Raw genomic sequence first — 16,873 nt, 5'->3', positions numbered from 1 at the left:
ACAATTAAAACCTAATTTGTAGCTCCTTTCTAATCTGCCACTGAAACACCCAATGAGGAAAAACAGTTGCATACTGTATCCACTATGAGGTTATATGAAGTTTGATTTTTAAACATTAAGGTTGTCTGAAATAATGTCAGAAAAGTTTCCACACATCAAAACAACGTCCACACTGCAAAAACTCAAAATCTTTTTGTCTTATTTCTTGTCAAAAATGTAATTTCTAGTCAAAACAAATCTCATTATACTTAAAATAAGAGACTCATCACATAAAAAGTAGCTTGTTTTTAGACATTTTTTACTTCTTTCAAGCATATTCTCACTTGAAATAAGTAGAGAAATCTGATAGTGGAGCAGGTTTTTCTTTTTTATTACAAGCTCAAAAAACTTGCTTTCACTGGCAGATTTTTCTACTTATTTCAAATAAAAATGTGTTTGAAACAAGTGAAAATTATAATTATTAGTTAATTTTTAGGTGACGAGTCTTATTTTAAGTGGAAAGACATTAGTTTTGACTAGAAATGAGACATTTTGACAAGAAATAAGACAAATTTTTGCAGTGCATCCACTGCTGAGGTGAAGTTGAAGAAGAAAAATGTGACGTGAAGTTTCTGGAAAAGCACAAAAAGTTGTGAGTTTGGAGATTCGAACTCCTTAAACTGTGAAAAAATGACCAAAAACACACGCACACACTGTATAATCAAGTATTTCTTCTTCCCCCTGACAGACTAAACCCACCCACCAACCGACCCCACCCCTCCCACCTCTCCTCTCCTCTCCTCTCCACCTCCTTTTGCAGTTTCTTCCCTCCCCCTTTTTCTTCTTCCTCTTTCTTTATGCAGAAGTGGCCATGTGTCCCTCCCCCTTCTTTTCTGTCTTTCATGCTTCATAAGTTTTTTTTTTTGCCTCCCCCCTCAGTTTATACCTCCTCCTTTTTGCAGAACATTGTATTGTGCTCTTGCTCCTCCCTCCCTAGTTTCACTGAAGAGAGCAAAACTTTTCTTTCTCCTCTCTTTAAAAAAAAAAAACCCAAACAAACAAAAAAAAAGTTAGAAAGTTTAATCCCTCACATTTTTTAGGTAGGGTGACACCCGTGATCTTTTCCTACTCTGTATTAACTTCCTGTTCCTCAGAGCTTCACTGTACCCTCCTCCACTTCCCCCTCTGACCTCTCCTCCCTCTCTTCGCCTCAGCCCCTCTCTTCCTGAGCTCACTCTGTCGTTGGCGTTCGCGTTGACTGGCCAGAGTCCGCGAGCTGAGCAGCACCCTCGTCTTTTATTTGATCTGCCAGCTTCCTCTACCTCCCTCTCCCTCTCTTTCTCTCTCTGTCTGTCCATCTCTGCTGCTGCTCCTCACCCATTCATCTCTGCCGTGCCCTCAGGGTAAGTAGCCTAGAAAATATTTAACAGTTGACTGAGTATGTTTAGGCATGTCATTCTCACACACACGCACACGCACACACACACTTTAGTAGTGTAGTGCATTTTCAGGAAAAAGTAGTTGTGTGCAACAGGCAGGCAGAGCCCAGAGATGTGGATGTTTATCATGAGAAATGTAGTTTTTGTGGAGTGAAGTAACTGATGGATGTGTGTGAGTGTGATTTCCTGGTTGTGTGCTCTTAACTGTGAAGGTTGCAGTTTGTTTGAGGGGGATGTGTGTGTATGTGTGTTACCCTTGACCTGCATCATTCCTCTCATGTTTCTGAAAGTCTGGATTTCATTAACACAACCTGAATGAGATAAGCTGAGTGTGCTGCTCAGCGTTTAGTCAGCTGATGCTGGGGCTGTATCTGCCTCAAGTCGTTTGGGATCAACTCTGATCAACAATTGTGTACATTTTTGTTAAAACTTGTGACTTTTTTTTCTTTTTTCTTTTTCTTTTCACTTCTTCCTTGTTTAAACTTTATTGTGACTTCTGTTTTTCTAGACCTGACTGAACATTCTCCGCGCCCCGACTTCCTGGTCTGTTTCTACCATCTGATTGGGCCATGGCGTACCACAGTTTCCTGCTGGAACCAATTAGCTGCCATGCCTGGAACAAAGATCGGACCCGTAAGTCTGCTCGCTCGTCTCCGATTGGTCGCCTCCCCGGTCTATACCTTGTACTGCAGCGGCTTCACTGGGTCTCCTCATGTCCAAAAACTGCACCGTGTTTTAAAACACACACACAGGCATCATGGAACATCTTGCTTCAACTCAAGTGTCTGTGCCAAAGAACAACTGCTGTAATAGACGGAGCGGTGTGATTGGCTCCCAGGTGGGGAGAAGGTATTTCCTGTTTCCTGTAACAGTGAGGGTGGCGCTCGGGGGCCTTTCAGAGAGGCTCTTGTGCTCCGTTAGCTGCAGGAAACTAATGCCATATTTGGCTGTTTTGCTTTGGTTTCTGGGCAAAAGCGGCTGTGGTGGAGTCATACATACTCATACAGTTGTAGTTTCGCTCAACTCACAGAGGAACTCTTCAGTTTGTTCATGTTGCACTGAGATAACAAAAAAAAAGAGAAAAAAAAGAAAGAAACACCCACACTGCTGCTCTCAGAGAAACGCTGCTGCTTCTGACTCATCCGCTGACTACAACCAGTGCAGCTACAACATTACGGGAAGGAAGGTCGCAGTTCTTGCACATTATCTATTTAAAGATACCATGTGTCTGCGAGCCGCCTGCAGGCAGATACATTCTGTATTTCTCTCCAGTTTTCTCTCTTCTCATGCACCAAGTCAGCTGTTCTGCGTTACACTCCACCTCTATCACCCCGTCATGAACGTCTCCCATCAGTCACACACCACGCCGCACTTTGTCCTCTCACTGACCAGTTTCCCCTTTATCATGTTGAACCGATTCGCACCGATTGTTCCTGTTTTGAGCGAGTGGGTTTTCTTGTGTTTCTTGTGCTGCAGAGATCGCCCTCTGCCCCAACAACCATGACGTCCACATCTACAAGAAGGATGGGACCAAGTGGACCAAGATTCATGAGCTGAAGGAGCATAATGGGCAGGTGACAGGTGAGACTCAGAGTGATTCACTGTCATAATAACTTTAATATCAGTGTCCCACAAACAAATACTAAATAGTTTGAGAACAAAATCCACTGTGTTTTTCATTCCCAACTGTCCTGACCAAGTAAATCTGTCTAATGAACAAATATGAGGATTTAAAAAGAATTATTTGACGTTTTTGGAAACACACTCATTTATCTTCTCGTTGGGAGTGAGATAAGAGGATTGATGACGCCATTAAAAGCAGCTCAGCTTAGCACAAAGAGAAAAAGGGAACTTCCAAATGTAATAAAATCCTCCATCCAGCAGATTTAAAGCCACCTATAAACTCTGCTGTACCTCTTTTGTTTTAACAGAACAAAATTCAAATCAGAAACCACCACAGGTTCAGGCTTATTTAGTGCTGAAATGACTGTAGTGAAATAGGTGCCAGGTTCGGTTTCTACCTGGAGTCACTGCTGGTTAAGCTAAGTTAGTCTCACTTTGTAATAATGCAGTTTACTTTACTCTCTTAGATAATTAGCTGTGAAACTGTTTGGATGATTTAATTGATTTTGAGTCTTAAAAAAAACGCAAATTGTATTCATGCAGTGTATATACAGTAGTGACCTTTCTCTTTCCAAACCCAATAAACCAATACATACACTTAAACACGGCATGACACAGCACAATACTGATGCTGATCACCAAACAAATCAAACAGATGTCGCACCAATTGCGTATTGCCTCACTTCCTCTCTTTTAGGAAGCTCACCAAAATAAAACACAAATAAAAATGAATGCAAAAATGTCTTTATTTATCCCACACATGGGAAATTTGGTTGTTACAATTGCATTGTAGCATTCAGTAGAAAACATGTAAATATAAAAATATGTAAAAATATTAGCTCTCTATTGATCCTTATGAATATAAACATGAAGAGTTTTTTTTTCCTGCTGCAGGTATTGACTGGGCTCCAGACAGTAACCGTATCGTTACCTGCGGAGCCGACCGTAACGCCTACGTGTGGACCCTCAAAGAGGGCGCCTGGAAGCCCACCCTGGTCATCCTCAGGATCAACCGCGCTGCTCGCTGCGTCAAGTGGTCGCCAAAGGAGAACAAGTTTGCGGTGGGCAGCGGCTCTCGCCTCATCTCCATCTGCTACTTTGAGCAGGAAAACGACTGGTGAGGGTCTCGGAGGAGGGTCGTCTCCTCATGATCAACCATAATGTGTGTTTGTGTGTGTGTGTTGGGGAGGGGGTGCTAACATGCTGTGTGGTTTCCTACAGGTGGGTGTGTAAGCACATCAAGAAGCCGATCCGCTCCACCATCCTCAGTCTGGACTGGCATCCCAACAACGTCCTCCTGGCTGCTGGATCCTGTGACTTCAAATGCAGGTATCAATCTCTCTCCTCTTTTCTCTTTGTTGAGATTTTACTTATATTAAAGGAGTTAAATTGTGTCCTATGCATTTATATCTACACCCAATAGTCAGTTTTAACCTTAGAGACTAAATATTATCATCATAATACAAACTTACATCAAAACCTTAACCCCAAACTAGCATCTTGATGACCATAAATGATTGATTGGTTTGTTTTATTTGAGTGTCATGCACATTTTTTGTGCCCAGCCCACACACAGGCTTATAGGACACTAAACCTTTGAATACATACAAAACAAAACAAAAAAACAAACAAGCTTCCAAGATATACAGAACATTAAACAGTAATTTATGATTTTATGTGGGATATAATGTTAGATAGATATAGTTAGATAGAGATAGATAGAGAGATAGATAAAGTGCATCTCCTGCAAAGTCATAAAGACATTGAACACACATGAAGAGAAACATACCATATACCGAAAGTAATACAGTACAATACAACACTAGGATAATGATGATAATGATTGTATATACATGTAATAAACTAATTTAAAAGCGATTAACAATAACTGTAGCAGTAACACTAAACATCTCCAACCCCTCCTCCCTTGCAGGGTGTTCTCAGCCTACATTAAGGAGGTGGAGGAGAAGCCTGGCCCCACCCCCTGGGGCAGCAAGATGCCGTTTGGGGAGATGTTGTTTGAATCTGGAGGGTCCGGAGCTGCAGACCAGAGTTCAGGAGGAGGTGGGGGCGGCTGGGTGCACAGCGTGTGCTTCTCACACTCCGGCAACCGCCTGGCCTGGACCTCCCACGACTCCACTCTGTCCGTCGCAGAGGGAGGCAAGACCGGCACGTAAGAGAGAGGAGGGAGGGGTGTGGCTGCATACCTGTGTGTGTGTGTGTGTGTGAGTGTGTGTGTGTACGTGTGTACGTGTGTGTGTGTGTGTGTGTGTGTGTGTGTGTGTGTGTGAGCACTGACCTTTGTTATGTTTCCACAGGGTGAACAGTCTGAGCTCTGAAACACTTCCTCTTCTGTGTGTCACCTTCATTACTGAGAACAGCTTAGTGGCAGCTGTGAGTATCAGCACACATCCAGTGTGTCACACATTCAGCTCTTCATAAATCTTCTGTAACAATTTAATTTACAGGCCACTAATTACATGATAATTACATGATGATATCAAGAAATAACAAGTAATTGCCTAGTAATGTCAAGAAATAGCCTAGAAATAATGGTCGATTTCATAGTACTGTAATGTTTTTCATAAAGGCAAAAGATTACACATGCTTTTCATACTATTTTTTGGGAAAGGCCATATTGGCTATATTTCTCAACTTTACTATGAAATTGGCCGTTATTTCTAGGCTATTTCTAGACATTATGATGCAATTACTTGTTATTTCTTGATTATTTCTTGACATTATCCCATAATTAGCGGCCTGTAAATTAAAGGGTTACCAAATCTTCTTCTCTATTCATATTTATTAACTTTGTGTGTCTGTCATCTGGTTTGGGTGTTGACAAATCAAGTCAATAAAAGACACAAATCAGACTCAGATATCAGTTTTTTTGCCAAGTGTCTTATTTGGTTTTTCCATATCTAATACCAATATTTAATTGGATCAGTAGGGGGTTATGGTTTCTGAAGGAAAAGGCATCAGTAAAGTTCAGTTCAAGTTCAATTCAGTTTTAGAGTAGAAATGAAAAACACTCAATCAGTGCAAGATAAGTTGTGAAAAAAGTCATATCAATGACACAAAGAAACAACGTCAGTGCAGGAAAACACCTGCAATGTTATGTTACAGTCAAAAAGACACTTGTAACACTCGTTATATTTCAGTCAGCAGTTTTCATCACACATATTTAAAAAGCTCAGTGTTCATGTTTAATGACAACAACATTCAGATTCAGATATTACCATTTAATATGAGGGTATATACTGTATACAGTAAGTCATCAATGTGTCTTCCTAATGGAGGTTCAGCCATGTGACTGCAGTGTCCCTGGATAGAGTCTTGTTGTGGTGTGCTTCCATCAAAATGAATACTCAATTAAATTAATTATTATCTTAATTATAAGTTTCTGTGTTCTTCCAGGGCCACGACTGTTACCCGATGCTGTTTGTGTACGACAGCGCCAAGGGTAGCTTGACCTTTGGTGGCAAGCTGGATGTTCCCAAGCAGGCGGCCCAGAAGGGCATCAGCGCCAGGGAACGTTTCCAGAACCTGGACCGCCGGGCGTCCGAGACCCAGAGCACGGAGAAGGACCTGAACACGCTGCACAAGAACAGCATCAGGTAGGAAGAGGAAGCAACTATCATCATCATCATCCTCTCTGATCTCTCTGTTACCGCTGCTCTACAGGCAAATCAGCCCAGAGCCTCTTTATCCTGCACGTGTCATCGTTTCCTATTTAAAGGGATAGTTCACCCAAAATTCAAATTTCACTCATTATCTACTCACCCTCATGTCGACTAAGGGCTGGGAGAAGTTTCAGAGTCCTCCATGCCTTCTCTGAGTTACGGGGGGGTCCGCGCAGCAGTATTTGTCCATATAACGGTAGCAAACGGGGCTCACTTTTCTTCGTCCAAAAAGACACACCAAAAAACATCCAAATACCTCCATAGTGCTCGTCTGTAATGTCCCTCTTGTATTGAAGCCCCGACATGAGAAATTGTTCCGAAAAAAATTAAATAAGTCTATATTTTGAGCTTGTTTGTAGTGGAAGCTCCCAGTGTCTCAGTTCACTGCTCTTCCTGTGTCCGTGCAAATCGCAAAGGCACGGAGGACTCGGTGAACTATTTTGGGTGAACTATCCCTTTAAGGATATGCATCATCACCATCTATGTTCAAATTCTTTTTTTTACAGTCTATGGTTCAAATATAAGCAGCTTTGCACACAGAGTCTGACTCTTCTGAAAATGTATTTCAGCCAAATCTCGGTGCTGGACGGAGGAAGGAACCAGTGCACCAAGTTCTGCACCACAGGCATGGATGGAGGAATGGGCATCTGGGATGTCAAGGTAATAGACACACTGCAAATAATGCAGATGATAAATTGATGTATTGATGTCTTATATCCTGTTGACATGATATTTTCCTGTTTTTGAGTGTTTCGCTTTCTCTCTTTTCAGAGTCTGGAGTCTTCCATGAAAGGCCTGAAGATAGTCTGAACTGAAGTTTACGTTAAATCACCCAAAGTATAGTAGCTTCTGGAGATATGAAGGAAAGCGCTGCCTTATCACACAAAGCTTCTCTGCCGTATTTTAATCAGGTTTTTTTTATATTTTCTATACAGGTTAAACGATCAGACTTGGGTCAAACAGTGTTTGTAAATTCCCTCTGAAGCTCTTTGCGGAGCCTGTTGTCAACACTGTCAGACAGAGGGACTGACCGCAGGTCTGCAAACACCGGTACTTAATGAGTTATATCAGTCTGTTCAGTCTGAGCTGAAAGCTTAAAGCAAAAGATTTATATTAATCAGGATGAAATGCTGCAGTACTATTTTAAAGCTTATGCTGGTCATAATATGCCTTTAATAAATGATTAATGATTGCTGTAAAAGTACTCGACAAAACTCTGTTCATTGTGTGTGTGTTTTAACAACCTTAATCCTCGAGCTTGGAAACTGAAATTGTATACTTGGGGTCGTTGTGGAACTTCATCAGCAGACTGAGTTTCTTCGTTTAGCAGCTGTACATGTTGTTGCACCTGGTTGTTCTTCCACGCAGGCTCACGTCTGAGAGATTTTTAAAAACATGACAGGTTTAAACATCTACAGTCATAAAAATACCTTAAAAACCTAATTACAAATAAGTCAATAAAAAGCCAAAAGTACAGTAAATCTTATCTCTCTTTTTTAATGTTATTGTTTTTGATAGGCTATGTATTATGAAAAAACATCTAAACTGTTATGTAAAACAATAATATTTGTAGGAAAATGTATTAAACAGTTCAATGAATATACAACAGAGAGGAAAGATTCAGCAGCTGACATCTTAGCTTATTTCAACTGATAGGCTACAATTAATTTAGCAATCGTTTTTCAGTTTTGTTGTAATCAAAACTGAAAATCTATTTGTTGAACAAAGAACCAAGTTAAGTGAAAACACTGGGAAGTTTTTTTTTCTCACTTTTATTATTAAAGGTTGTGTGTGTTTGCAACAAAATCCTAACAGCTTCTGAATAAGAGAAATTCATTCATGTTTGAAGAAGGTCTTCAGGTAGAAACTGGCGCTGACTTCTGATATCGATCCAGCCTCTGACACAAAAATAAAACACAACCATCGTCATCGTCTGATACCACCATCATCATCACCATCATCACCAGCAGCAGCAGCAGCATCACCATCATCAGCATCATCTCCTCCACCTAGAGGCTGAACCGGGAGCTGCACGCGCTGTGGGGGCCAGTCAGAGCATCTCTGCCTGCACGAGCCTCACCGGTCATCACATCAGTGATCAAATGATGATAAAAACAACAACAACAACCCTCCTTTACCGAGTCGTGATGAGGAGGTGAAGAGAGAAAGAGGGAGAGAGAAAGAGAGAGGGAGAGGGAGAGAGAGTGAGCACCACATCACCAAACCGACCGTGCAGGAGAACCGGCCGTTTCCACAGAGACCGACCGACCCCCTTAACCCCCCTCCTCCTCCCGGACTTGGACCCTCTGGAGTCGGCCACCGGTCCGGGATGCGTCCGTCTCCCGGTGTCTGCGCTTGAGATGAGGATAACCCGACGAGGGAGACGGCGGCGATGACGACACGACGACGACGTTTTTCCCAATGAAACAGCAGCAGCAGCATCAGCAGCAGCAGCGGTGGTGGTGGTCGAATCCTCACGTTACGCTACGTTCCGTTCCATTACGTTCCGTTCCATTACGTTACGTTCCGTTCGGTCTGGCCGTTCCGATCTGAGCTGAGCTGAACTGATCAGATCGCGACGGTTCTTCGCTCCACAGTCCGAGAGGAGGATTCAGGCTTCAGCCGTCCGTCCGTCCGTCCGTCCGCCTGCCTGTCCGCCTGTCTGCCGTCAACTGTTGCTTATTCCCACTGTAAATGAATCTTGTAAGGTAGGTCACCATGTTTCTATCCGGGTTTTTTTATATATATATATAGGAGCATGAGACGAAAATAGAAGCAGAAATGATAGCAGATAAATAGAAAATATGTCTCATCCTGCTGACTGATAGTGATGGTGTTAATGAGGAGGAGGAGGAGGAGGATGCTGACAGGCTTTGGGAATGATCTGTTCAAATAATTCAGATATAAAAATGTCAATGTTTAATAATTATAATCTTTTTGCACAGGGTTTATTCGCTTGACAAGCAATTTTTGAGAATAACACAAACCTGCCACTTCTCTCCTCCTCCTCCTCTTCCTCCTCCTCCTCATCATCTTGCTGTCTCTTCTTGCCTCCTCTTTTTCTCTGTGGCTACTGTCCTTTTGAGACACAGTAGGCCTCGCAAACACACATCCTCAGTCACCGTCCTCCTCCTCAGTCTCTCTGTAGCCTATACTACATGTGGACTTGCATGTTAAAGCCATTTCAGGTTGTCGTGCCGTGGGGGTGGTGGTGGCTCTGGGTGGGAAGAGGAGGTCAAACAGCAGACTAAAAGACCATAGCTTACTGATAAACTGACAACAGGACATGTGTCCATCACATTTTCTTATGTTTTTTCTCACCCACAGTTCAGAAACCTGTAGATATTCAATTTACAGCGATGTAAAAACAGAGAAAAAACAGCAGATTCTTACATTTTAGAGGCGGCACCTGTCATATTTATTATGATTTTTGCTGTTAAAAATGCAAAGTTGCTTTATATTTTCTGTTAGTCACAAAAAAGGAAGGACTGCATGTGTGAGCTCACTGTGTTGTTATGCTACAGTAGAGACTGAGGCTGTGGACAAATTATCACAGTGCCCTTTTCATTTGACATGATATGAGTTGTCCTGCAGGACGGCTACTACTTTCTGACCCGTCCAGTAAAAAAAAAAAAAAAAAAACTACAGTAGCAAATCAAGAAGACGGGATGTGATTTTATTTACTGGTTGGTTTGCTGGAACATTTCCTTATAGTTTGTTTCTTTATTCATCCACAGCTTTACATGAGAACGGAAAGAAAATTAACAATGAATTGAGTAAAAATCAATCAATCACTTAATTAGAAATATTCTACAGATGTTTTTTCATTTAATTTAAAATGTAGTGTTTTGAACTGTTGGTCAGACAAACCAATCTATAAAAGGCAAACTTGTTATTGTTGTTTTATGTCTTTAAATCAATTAGTGATCTTTCTTTATAAACTTCCATATCTACAACTAACAGGTGTTTTCACAGTTGAAAAATAAATAAATTGCCCGCCACTTATTTTTCAACCCACGTTTATTTGGTTTTGTTGTGATATAACAAAGCCACAGAACCATTTTTGTGTGTTTAATGATGCGTTACAGTGCATTACTGGATGTACTTCCTGTACTCTTTGCACGGAAACAGAGCAGGACTCGTGTGTGTGTGTGTGTGACCGTGCAGTGCAGTCCAGTCCAGTCGTATAGAGGCTTTAATATTAATTCATGCTGACCATTAACTGGACTGAGGTTGTGGTGGTCTTCATGGTTCAGTGAGACCACAGAGAGAGGCGGGGCGGAGGGAGAGACTTCCTTCTGTCCGTCCTGCTGTTGTTGTTGTGGTGGTGGTTGTAGTAGTAGGAGTTATGGTGACGTCTCCACAGCTCTGCTCCTCTCTGTCCACTCCTCTCTCTCTCTCTGCCTGGCCTCTGGCCCGCTAATTATCAGCCAGCTTGATAAAGTCATTAATGACCCGGCCAAGCCTGCTGGGCCCTGGCGCTGACACACACACCGAGGAGCGAGAGAGAGAGAGAAAGAGAGACAGAGAGAGAGAGAAGTCAGCGAGACAGACGGTGTGTGTGAGCCGAGGCCAGCGTTGGATACAGGGCGAGGAGGGAGCCTGTTATTGGGGACAGGACGGTGTGTTTCTGGGCTGGGTCAGCCAGTATTAATAGCTCTGGATGAACGTCACTTTGAAAACAGCTGCTTAAGGAAAGGAAAGGAAAGGAAAGGAGAGGGAGAGAGAGAGAGAGGAAGGATGAGGCACGGGTCGTCAAGATCTCTAGTGTCGCATTATTGTCAGCATGTGAGCTGGATTTTGTGTTTTTGTCTCTAGTTTTATCTCCAGCGTGGAGCCAGTGGAGTCGTCTGACGGCCGATATCACGCTGCTGCTGATACTGAAACTGCTGATTTTACAAATAGCTGCAGGCAGTGTGTGTGTGTGTGTGTGTGTGTGTGTGTGTGTGTGTGTGTGTGTGTGTGTGTGTGTGTGTGTGTGTGTGTAAATGTGAACATTTCGTTTTGAATGTGACAGCCTCTGAATGTTTTTTTGTGTTTTATTTCCCTTCCCTAATGGGATGCCACATACATGCACACATAGCCCCGTGGATGAACGTTGGCACGGACATGTTCAAGTTTAGAAATCTGTCAAATCTATCTGAGTCACAGCGGTCCAGATTTATGTAAATTAATATTTAATTTGAGTTGTGTTTCCTCTGAAGGGAGTCCCTTTTTCATTGTGAGCCCCTCCACTCTTAGAGCTGTGTGTGTGTATATGTGTGTGTGTGTGTGTGAAAGAGATAGAGACATCACAAAATCTAGGTCTCTTATGAAATCTGGTTCTGCAAGATGCAGCATAAAAATAGGGAGGGGTTGTGGTTTTATGTGTGTGTGTGTGTATGCATGTGCGTGTGTCTGTGTTTTGTCTGTCTGCGTGGACGTCTTCGTCCGTTTGCCGACGTCCTGCATGTTAATTCGATCATCAGGAGGCAGAGAGGAGAGAGGAGAGAGAGAGAGGGAGATGGAAGAGATGAGGGAAGAAAGATGAAAGAAAACCAGGAGTTTTCTGGTGTGGTATCCCCCTCGCTCGGTGGTTTCCATGACAACAGTGACATCACTGGATGGAGAGCTACCTCCTGAGCTGATCTGTGTGTGTTTGGGGGTTTTTTTGTGCAAAGTGTTTCTGTTGGAAAGAAGAAGAGATCTAAGTTAACACATGATCCGTGTGTGTGTGTGTGTGCGTGTGTGTGTGCAGACGCATCTGTAGACACGTGAATCGTTTATGGAAAAAAGATCATCAGGACAAAACCTCTGGTTCAGTCGGTCCGTGGTTACCCGCTGTTGCCAGGCAACAGGAACCATGGCAACAAGTTGAAGCATGATCTAGCGTTGCTAAGCAAAGGGACAGGGTGGGGTGAAATTTCATGAGCAGCACAGAGAGATACGAAGGGATACAAATGTAAAAGATGTTCAACTCGTTGGGACGTTAAGACGCTAAGAGGAAGAAAACTGATTGAATAGATGAAGAGAAATCAATAATAATATGAAATATGTTTTATCTTCCACTGTTTCTAGAGCTGTGGGTGGATGTAATACCTATTTTTTATTGTTGCCTTTTTATTCAGATCAGTAGATTGTTGTCATCATCAGTCGTTTTGTTTATTAATCCATCATTTTGTCAAAAAAATGATGAGAAAATGTTAAAAAATGCCTGTGACACTTTCCTAAAGTCTTCAGACGTCGTGTTTTTATCTCACCAACTGTCCAAAACCCACAGTCATCATCAGTTTTTCTGTTTCTCTCTTTTTTTTTTAAATCATTAAGATGCTGTTGAATATATATAAAGTTGCATTTGTGTTTTTTATGACATTTCTCATAGGTTTATGAACAACCGCGTTCCTCCTAACAAGAGATACCAGCCCACAGAGTATGAGCATGCTGCCAACTGTGCCACGCATGCGGTGAATTCACACACACACACACACACACACACACACACACACACACACACACACACACACACACACACACACACACACACACACACACACACACACACACACACACACATACATGCGCACCCACTTACAGAGACCACAGAAAGTGATCATTATCCTGACAAAGATGGCACACTCTGTGAAAAAAGAACATCATTACATAACAGTAAAATGACACCACTATATTTTTTTTCAGACCACACACACACAGCACATCATACACATGTTTTTTTTAGTTGATGTGTTTGTCTTATGTTTGGTTTCTGTTATGATTGGATGTAGTTATGGATAATCCCCAGCCTGCTGGGCAGCTCGTTGTTGCACTTCCAGTCCGAGGACCAATGGGAGCGGGTGTCGGCCTGGGTGTACGGGGCGGGGCTCAGCTCGCTCTTCATCATCTCCACGCTGTTTCACACTGTGGCCTGGAAGAAGAGCCACCTACGGTACACACACACACACACACACACACACACACACACACACACACACACACACACACACACACACACACACACACACACACACACACACACACACACACACACAGAGACACACATGTTAACTGTTACTGCAGGTTATATATGTTATGGTTTAAATATACAGTAGCAGAGCACAGAAACTAAACCTCTCTGGTTGTGGATGCTGTTTGTCTTTGTCTCTGGAACGAATGTGCAGCATCCCTCTGCATCCCATAATAGTCTCAGACATGTAAAAGACACTGATGCTCCATGTATAAACAGTGTCACTCAGTGGTCCTGAGGCGGTTTGGTCTCTCTCTTCAGGTCTGTGGAGCACTGTTTCCACATGTGTGACAGGATGGTGATCTATTTCTTCATCGCTGCCTCCTACGCCCCTTGGTAAACAACCAGCCTGTTCAGTATGAGTGTGTTTACACAAATGCACCTCAGTATGTGTGTGTGTATATGTTTGTATTCATGGTTTCCCTGTTACCAGGCTGAACCTGCGTGAACTGGGTCCCTGGGCGTGTCACATGCGCTGGCTGGTGTGGGTCATGGCCTCTTTCGGTACCACCTACGTCTTCTTCTTCCACGAGAGGTCAGCTCACATCTAATCAATATTGTTACATACTAATCTCAACAACCTCAATGGTTCACTTGCGAGCTTTTTATGGCCTTAAAGTTGCAAACCATGGTCTTCATGTGCTTATCAAAGACATTCTTCACAGCCTCTATTCCTTCAGTCGGGTATCCTCAGTGTTTATCAAGTGAATCATCTTCAGATTGGTTTATTTGTTTATGGTTCCCTAAAAAAACTCCTTCCATCATCTTTTCATTATATATTTGCATACAACTATCAATTTCACACCTATTCCACACGTAACTCTTGTCACCTTAGAACCCAATATTGCTGTACCTCTCAATCACAGTTCTGTATACTTTATCGTGGACCAAGAATATGGAATTTATTACCTGCACATTTTTTTGATTTATCTTTACAACAATTTAGGAGAGCACTAAAGTCTCTCCTGCTAACCAGCCAATACTTTCCACATGGTCTGCCTAATCTGGGATTATTTTATATTTCTTATCATATGTTTATCAAGCTTTTTGTATTGCATTGTACAATGTTAAATCATGTTAAACCATGTTTGTATTTATTATGTATGAACGACTTTTGTACCTCACAAATGTATGCTCATTAGCTTAACTGTAGTCGGAGAATGCTACCCTACAAGCCCCTGGAGGGTTTTTTGGCATTCCCCTTCACATTGTTTTGGATTTTATATGTTCATCTATGTTATCTTTTTTAACTTTGATATGTGAAAATAAATAAACAAACAAACAAATTTTTATTTGTTTTAAAGGGATAGTTCAAAAAATGGCAAATTGGCCCATTGCCATAATCCTTATAGTTTTAGCAGTAGGTTTGTTACCTTTAATTGTTGGTGCAAGCTATTTTTACAACGGCGGAGCAGAGCCGTGAGCTGCTCAGAGCTACGCTACGGAGGCTAGTGGGATTTCTTGGTTTCCCTCATCAAACTCATCAAATACACAATCCAACAACTCCAAAACGCTCTAGTGGACAAATTGTGACCTGCACATTCACCACGCTATGAGATAATAACAGAACGTTACAAGGAGACAGTTGTTTTCTAGGTAAATACAGAGACTTCTTGCTGAAAAACTGTCCCTGGCGGGAACGCGCATCAGCGGTTTTGCATGAATTTACCTATCCCTTTACAAACATTTCAAATGTCACAGATATGGCATAAACAAATTAATAGTCTGTTTAAGAAAGTAAAAAGTAGAAACAGATAGATAGGACGAAAAAAAAAATCTGAAAAAATAATAAATAATATAGGTATAACATTGATAAAAATAAAACACTCATCTTACAACTTAAAGGCAGCCCCCACCCCTGGCACCCCTCATGCTTCAAACACATTCAAAGCATACATAAATACAATTACATGCAACATACCTCTCCTTACCACCATGCCTTGCACCCCTCTATGGCGTTACACCCCTTATGTAGTCCACAAAGACCTGACTCGTTTTACTTGGAACATTATTAACCCTGGCAATCATCTTTTCAAAGGCAGCAGTCTCACTTGACCACAACATTACTTCTCTGGTGATATATAGATTAAAGTTATAGCTCTTATAACTCTATTAGTCTATTACTCTATGATGTGTTATGCTTGATTGTTATAAAGCCTTATGATAATTTATGAGTGTTTATACAGTGCTGTAACTGCAGTATAACCCATTATAAGTATGGTTATAACGCGTTATAGAGATAGGTGTCAAATAAAGTGTTACCAAAATAAGAACTATGAACTAGTTCATTTTTAGAACCGTGAACTTAGTTCAAAATTTTGAATTACTAACTATGAAATAGTTCATTTTAAAATGTGTGAACTTAACTTTGAACTAGTTTATGAAGAAAGTGAACTTTCCCAACACTTCATGTAATCATGCAAGAGACCAGAACTAACTGGGCTATTAACACGTCTTGGACAAAGACCCTGTCCTCTGCTCCTGTCCCTCACTAGATGTAGACCACATAAATCATGCTGGAAAGCTCAGAGAAAGCCAGTAAGTGACCTTTGAGCTGAGATTGTTTGGTCACACAAATGTTCTTCCGTGTCAGGTATAAGGTCATGGAGCTGATCTGCTACACGGTGATGGGAGTTTTTCCGGCCCTGGTCATCCTCTCAATGGTGAGTGTTGTTTTGACTTGTCTTTATTGTAATGTCTGTGAGTTTGATACGTTTGATAAACTCTCTGCCTCTTCGCAGCCGGAGCAGGCGGGGCTATGTGAGCTCCTGGTGGGCGGAGCCTGCTACTGTCTGGGGATGGTCTTCTTCAAAAGCGACGGCATCGTCCCATTCGCTCACGCCATTTGGCACCTCTTTGTAGCCATGGGAGCAGCCGTACACTACTACGCCATCTGGAAGTACCTCTATGCCCAGCCGCCCAATCAGGTCCAGACCTCCAGATGACATCAGCGCTGACCTCACAGGGAGTAGCTCCTGTGGTTTTTTTTCGAGCGACTTCAATGAGATGATGTGAGCTGTGTTCAAATTCAGGGGCTGCCTCATTTGGAGGCTAGTTGGGTGACCATGTACCTCTTCCCCAAATGATACAGTCCGACCTCACAGATACCAAAACTCAATGCTGCATTCAAGTGCTCCTCGTCAACTCAG

The 16,873-nt window shown here is 42.1% G+C and overlaps 2 protein-coding genes across 2 annotated transcripts; both read left to right on the top strand.

Moving 5' to 3' along the window:
* Nucleotides 1–1,154: 1,154 nt before the first annotated feature.
* On the top strand, nucleotides 1,155–7,963 carry LOC310989173 (actin-related protein 2/3 complex subunit 1B-B-like). Its single transcript, XM_083976131.1, has 10 exons — nucleotides 1,155–1,382; nucleotides 1,927–2,051; nucleotides 2,895–2,999; nucleotides 3,936–4,158; nucleotides 4,263–4,370; nucleotides 4,975–5,214; nucleotides 5,360–5,435; nucleotides 6,459–6,658; nucleotides 7,294–7,384; nucleotides 7,496–7,963. Exons 2-10 carry the CDS (start codon nucleotides 1,988–1,990, stop codon nucleotides 7,532–7,534), a joined length of 1,146 nt encoding a protein of 381 aa, XP_083832257.1. The 5' UTR covers nucleotides 1,155–1,382; nucleotides 1,927–1,987; the 3' UTR covers nucleotides 7,535–7,963.
* A 5,126-nt stretch (nucleotides 7,964–13,089) lies between these two features.
* LOC310989202 (monocyte to macrophage differentiation factor 2) lies at nucleotides 13,090–16,669 on the top strand (the record flags this gene model as incomplete). Its single annotated transcript, XM_083976184.1, has 6 exons — nucleotides 13,090–13,167; nucleotides 13,486–13,646; nucleotides 13,986–14,060; nucleotides 14,158–14,259; nucleotides 16,318–16,387; nucleotides 16,466–16,669. The coding sequence occupies 6 exons, from the start codon at nucleotides 13,090–13,092 to the stop codon at nucleotides 16,667–16,669; spliced, it is 690 nt and encodes a 229-aa protein (XP_083832310.1).
* Between the last annotated feature and the right edge of the window lie 204 nt (nucleotides 16,670–16,873).

This window comes from Trachurus trachurus (genome assembly GCF_905171665.1).
Source record: "Trachurus trachurus genome assembly, chromosome: 1".
NCBI lineage: Eukaryota > Metazoa > Chordata > Actinopteri > Carangiformes > Carangidae > Trachurus > Trachurus trachurus.
Note: the sequence above shows the minus strand (reverse complement) of the source record. Positions and strands in the feature narration are given on the sequence as shown.

What these genes read in the sequence shown, in the direction of transcription:
- LOC310989173 (XM_083976131.1), top strand. Translation starts at nt 1,988, where the DNA reads ATGGCGTACCACAGTTTCCTGCTGGAACCAATTAGCTGCCATGCCTGG. An exon ending in GCATAATGGGCAGGTGACAG is followed by an intron (nt 3,000 to 3,935) that starts GTGAGACTCAGA and finishes TTCCTGCTGCAG; the next exon opens with GTATTGACTGGGCTCCAGAC. An exon ending in TGGGCATCTGGGATGTCAAG is followed by an intron (nt 7,385 to 7,495) that starts GTAATAGACACA and finishes CTCTCTTTTCAG; the next exon opens with AGTCTGGAGTCTTCCATGAA.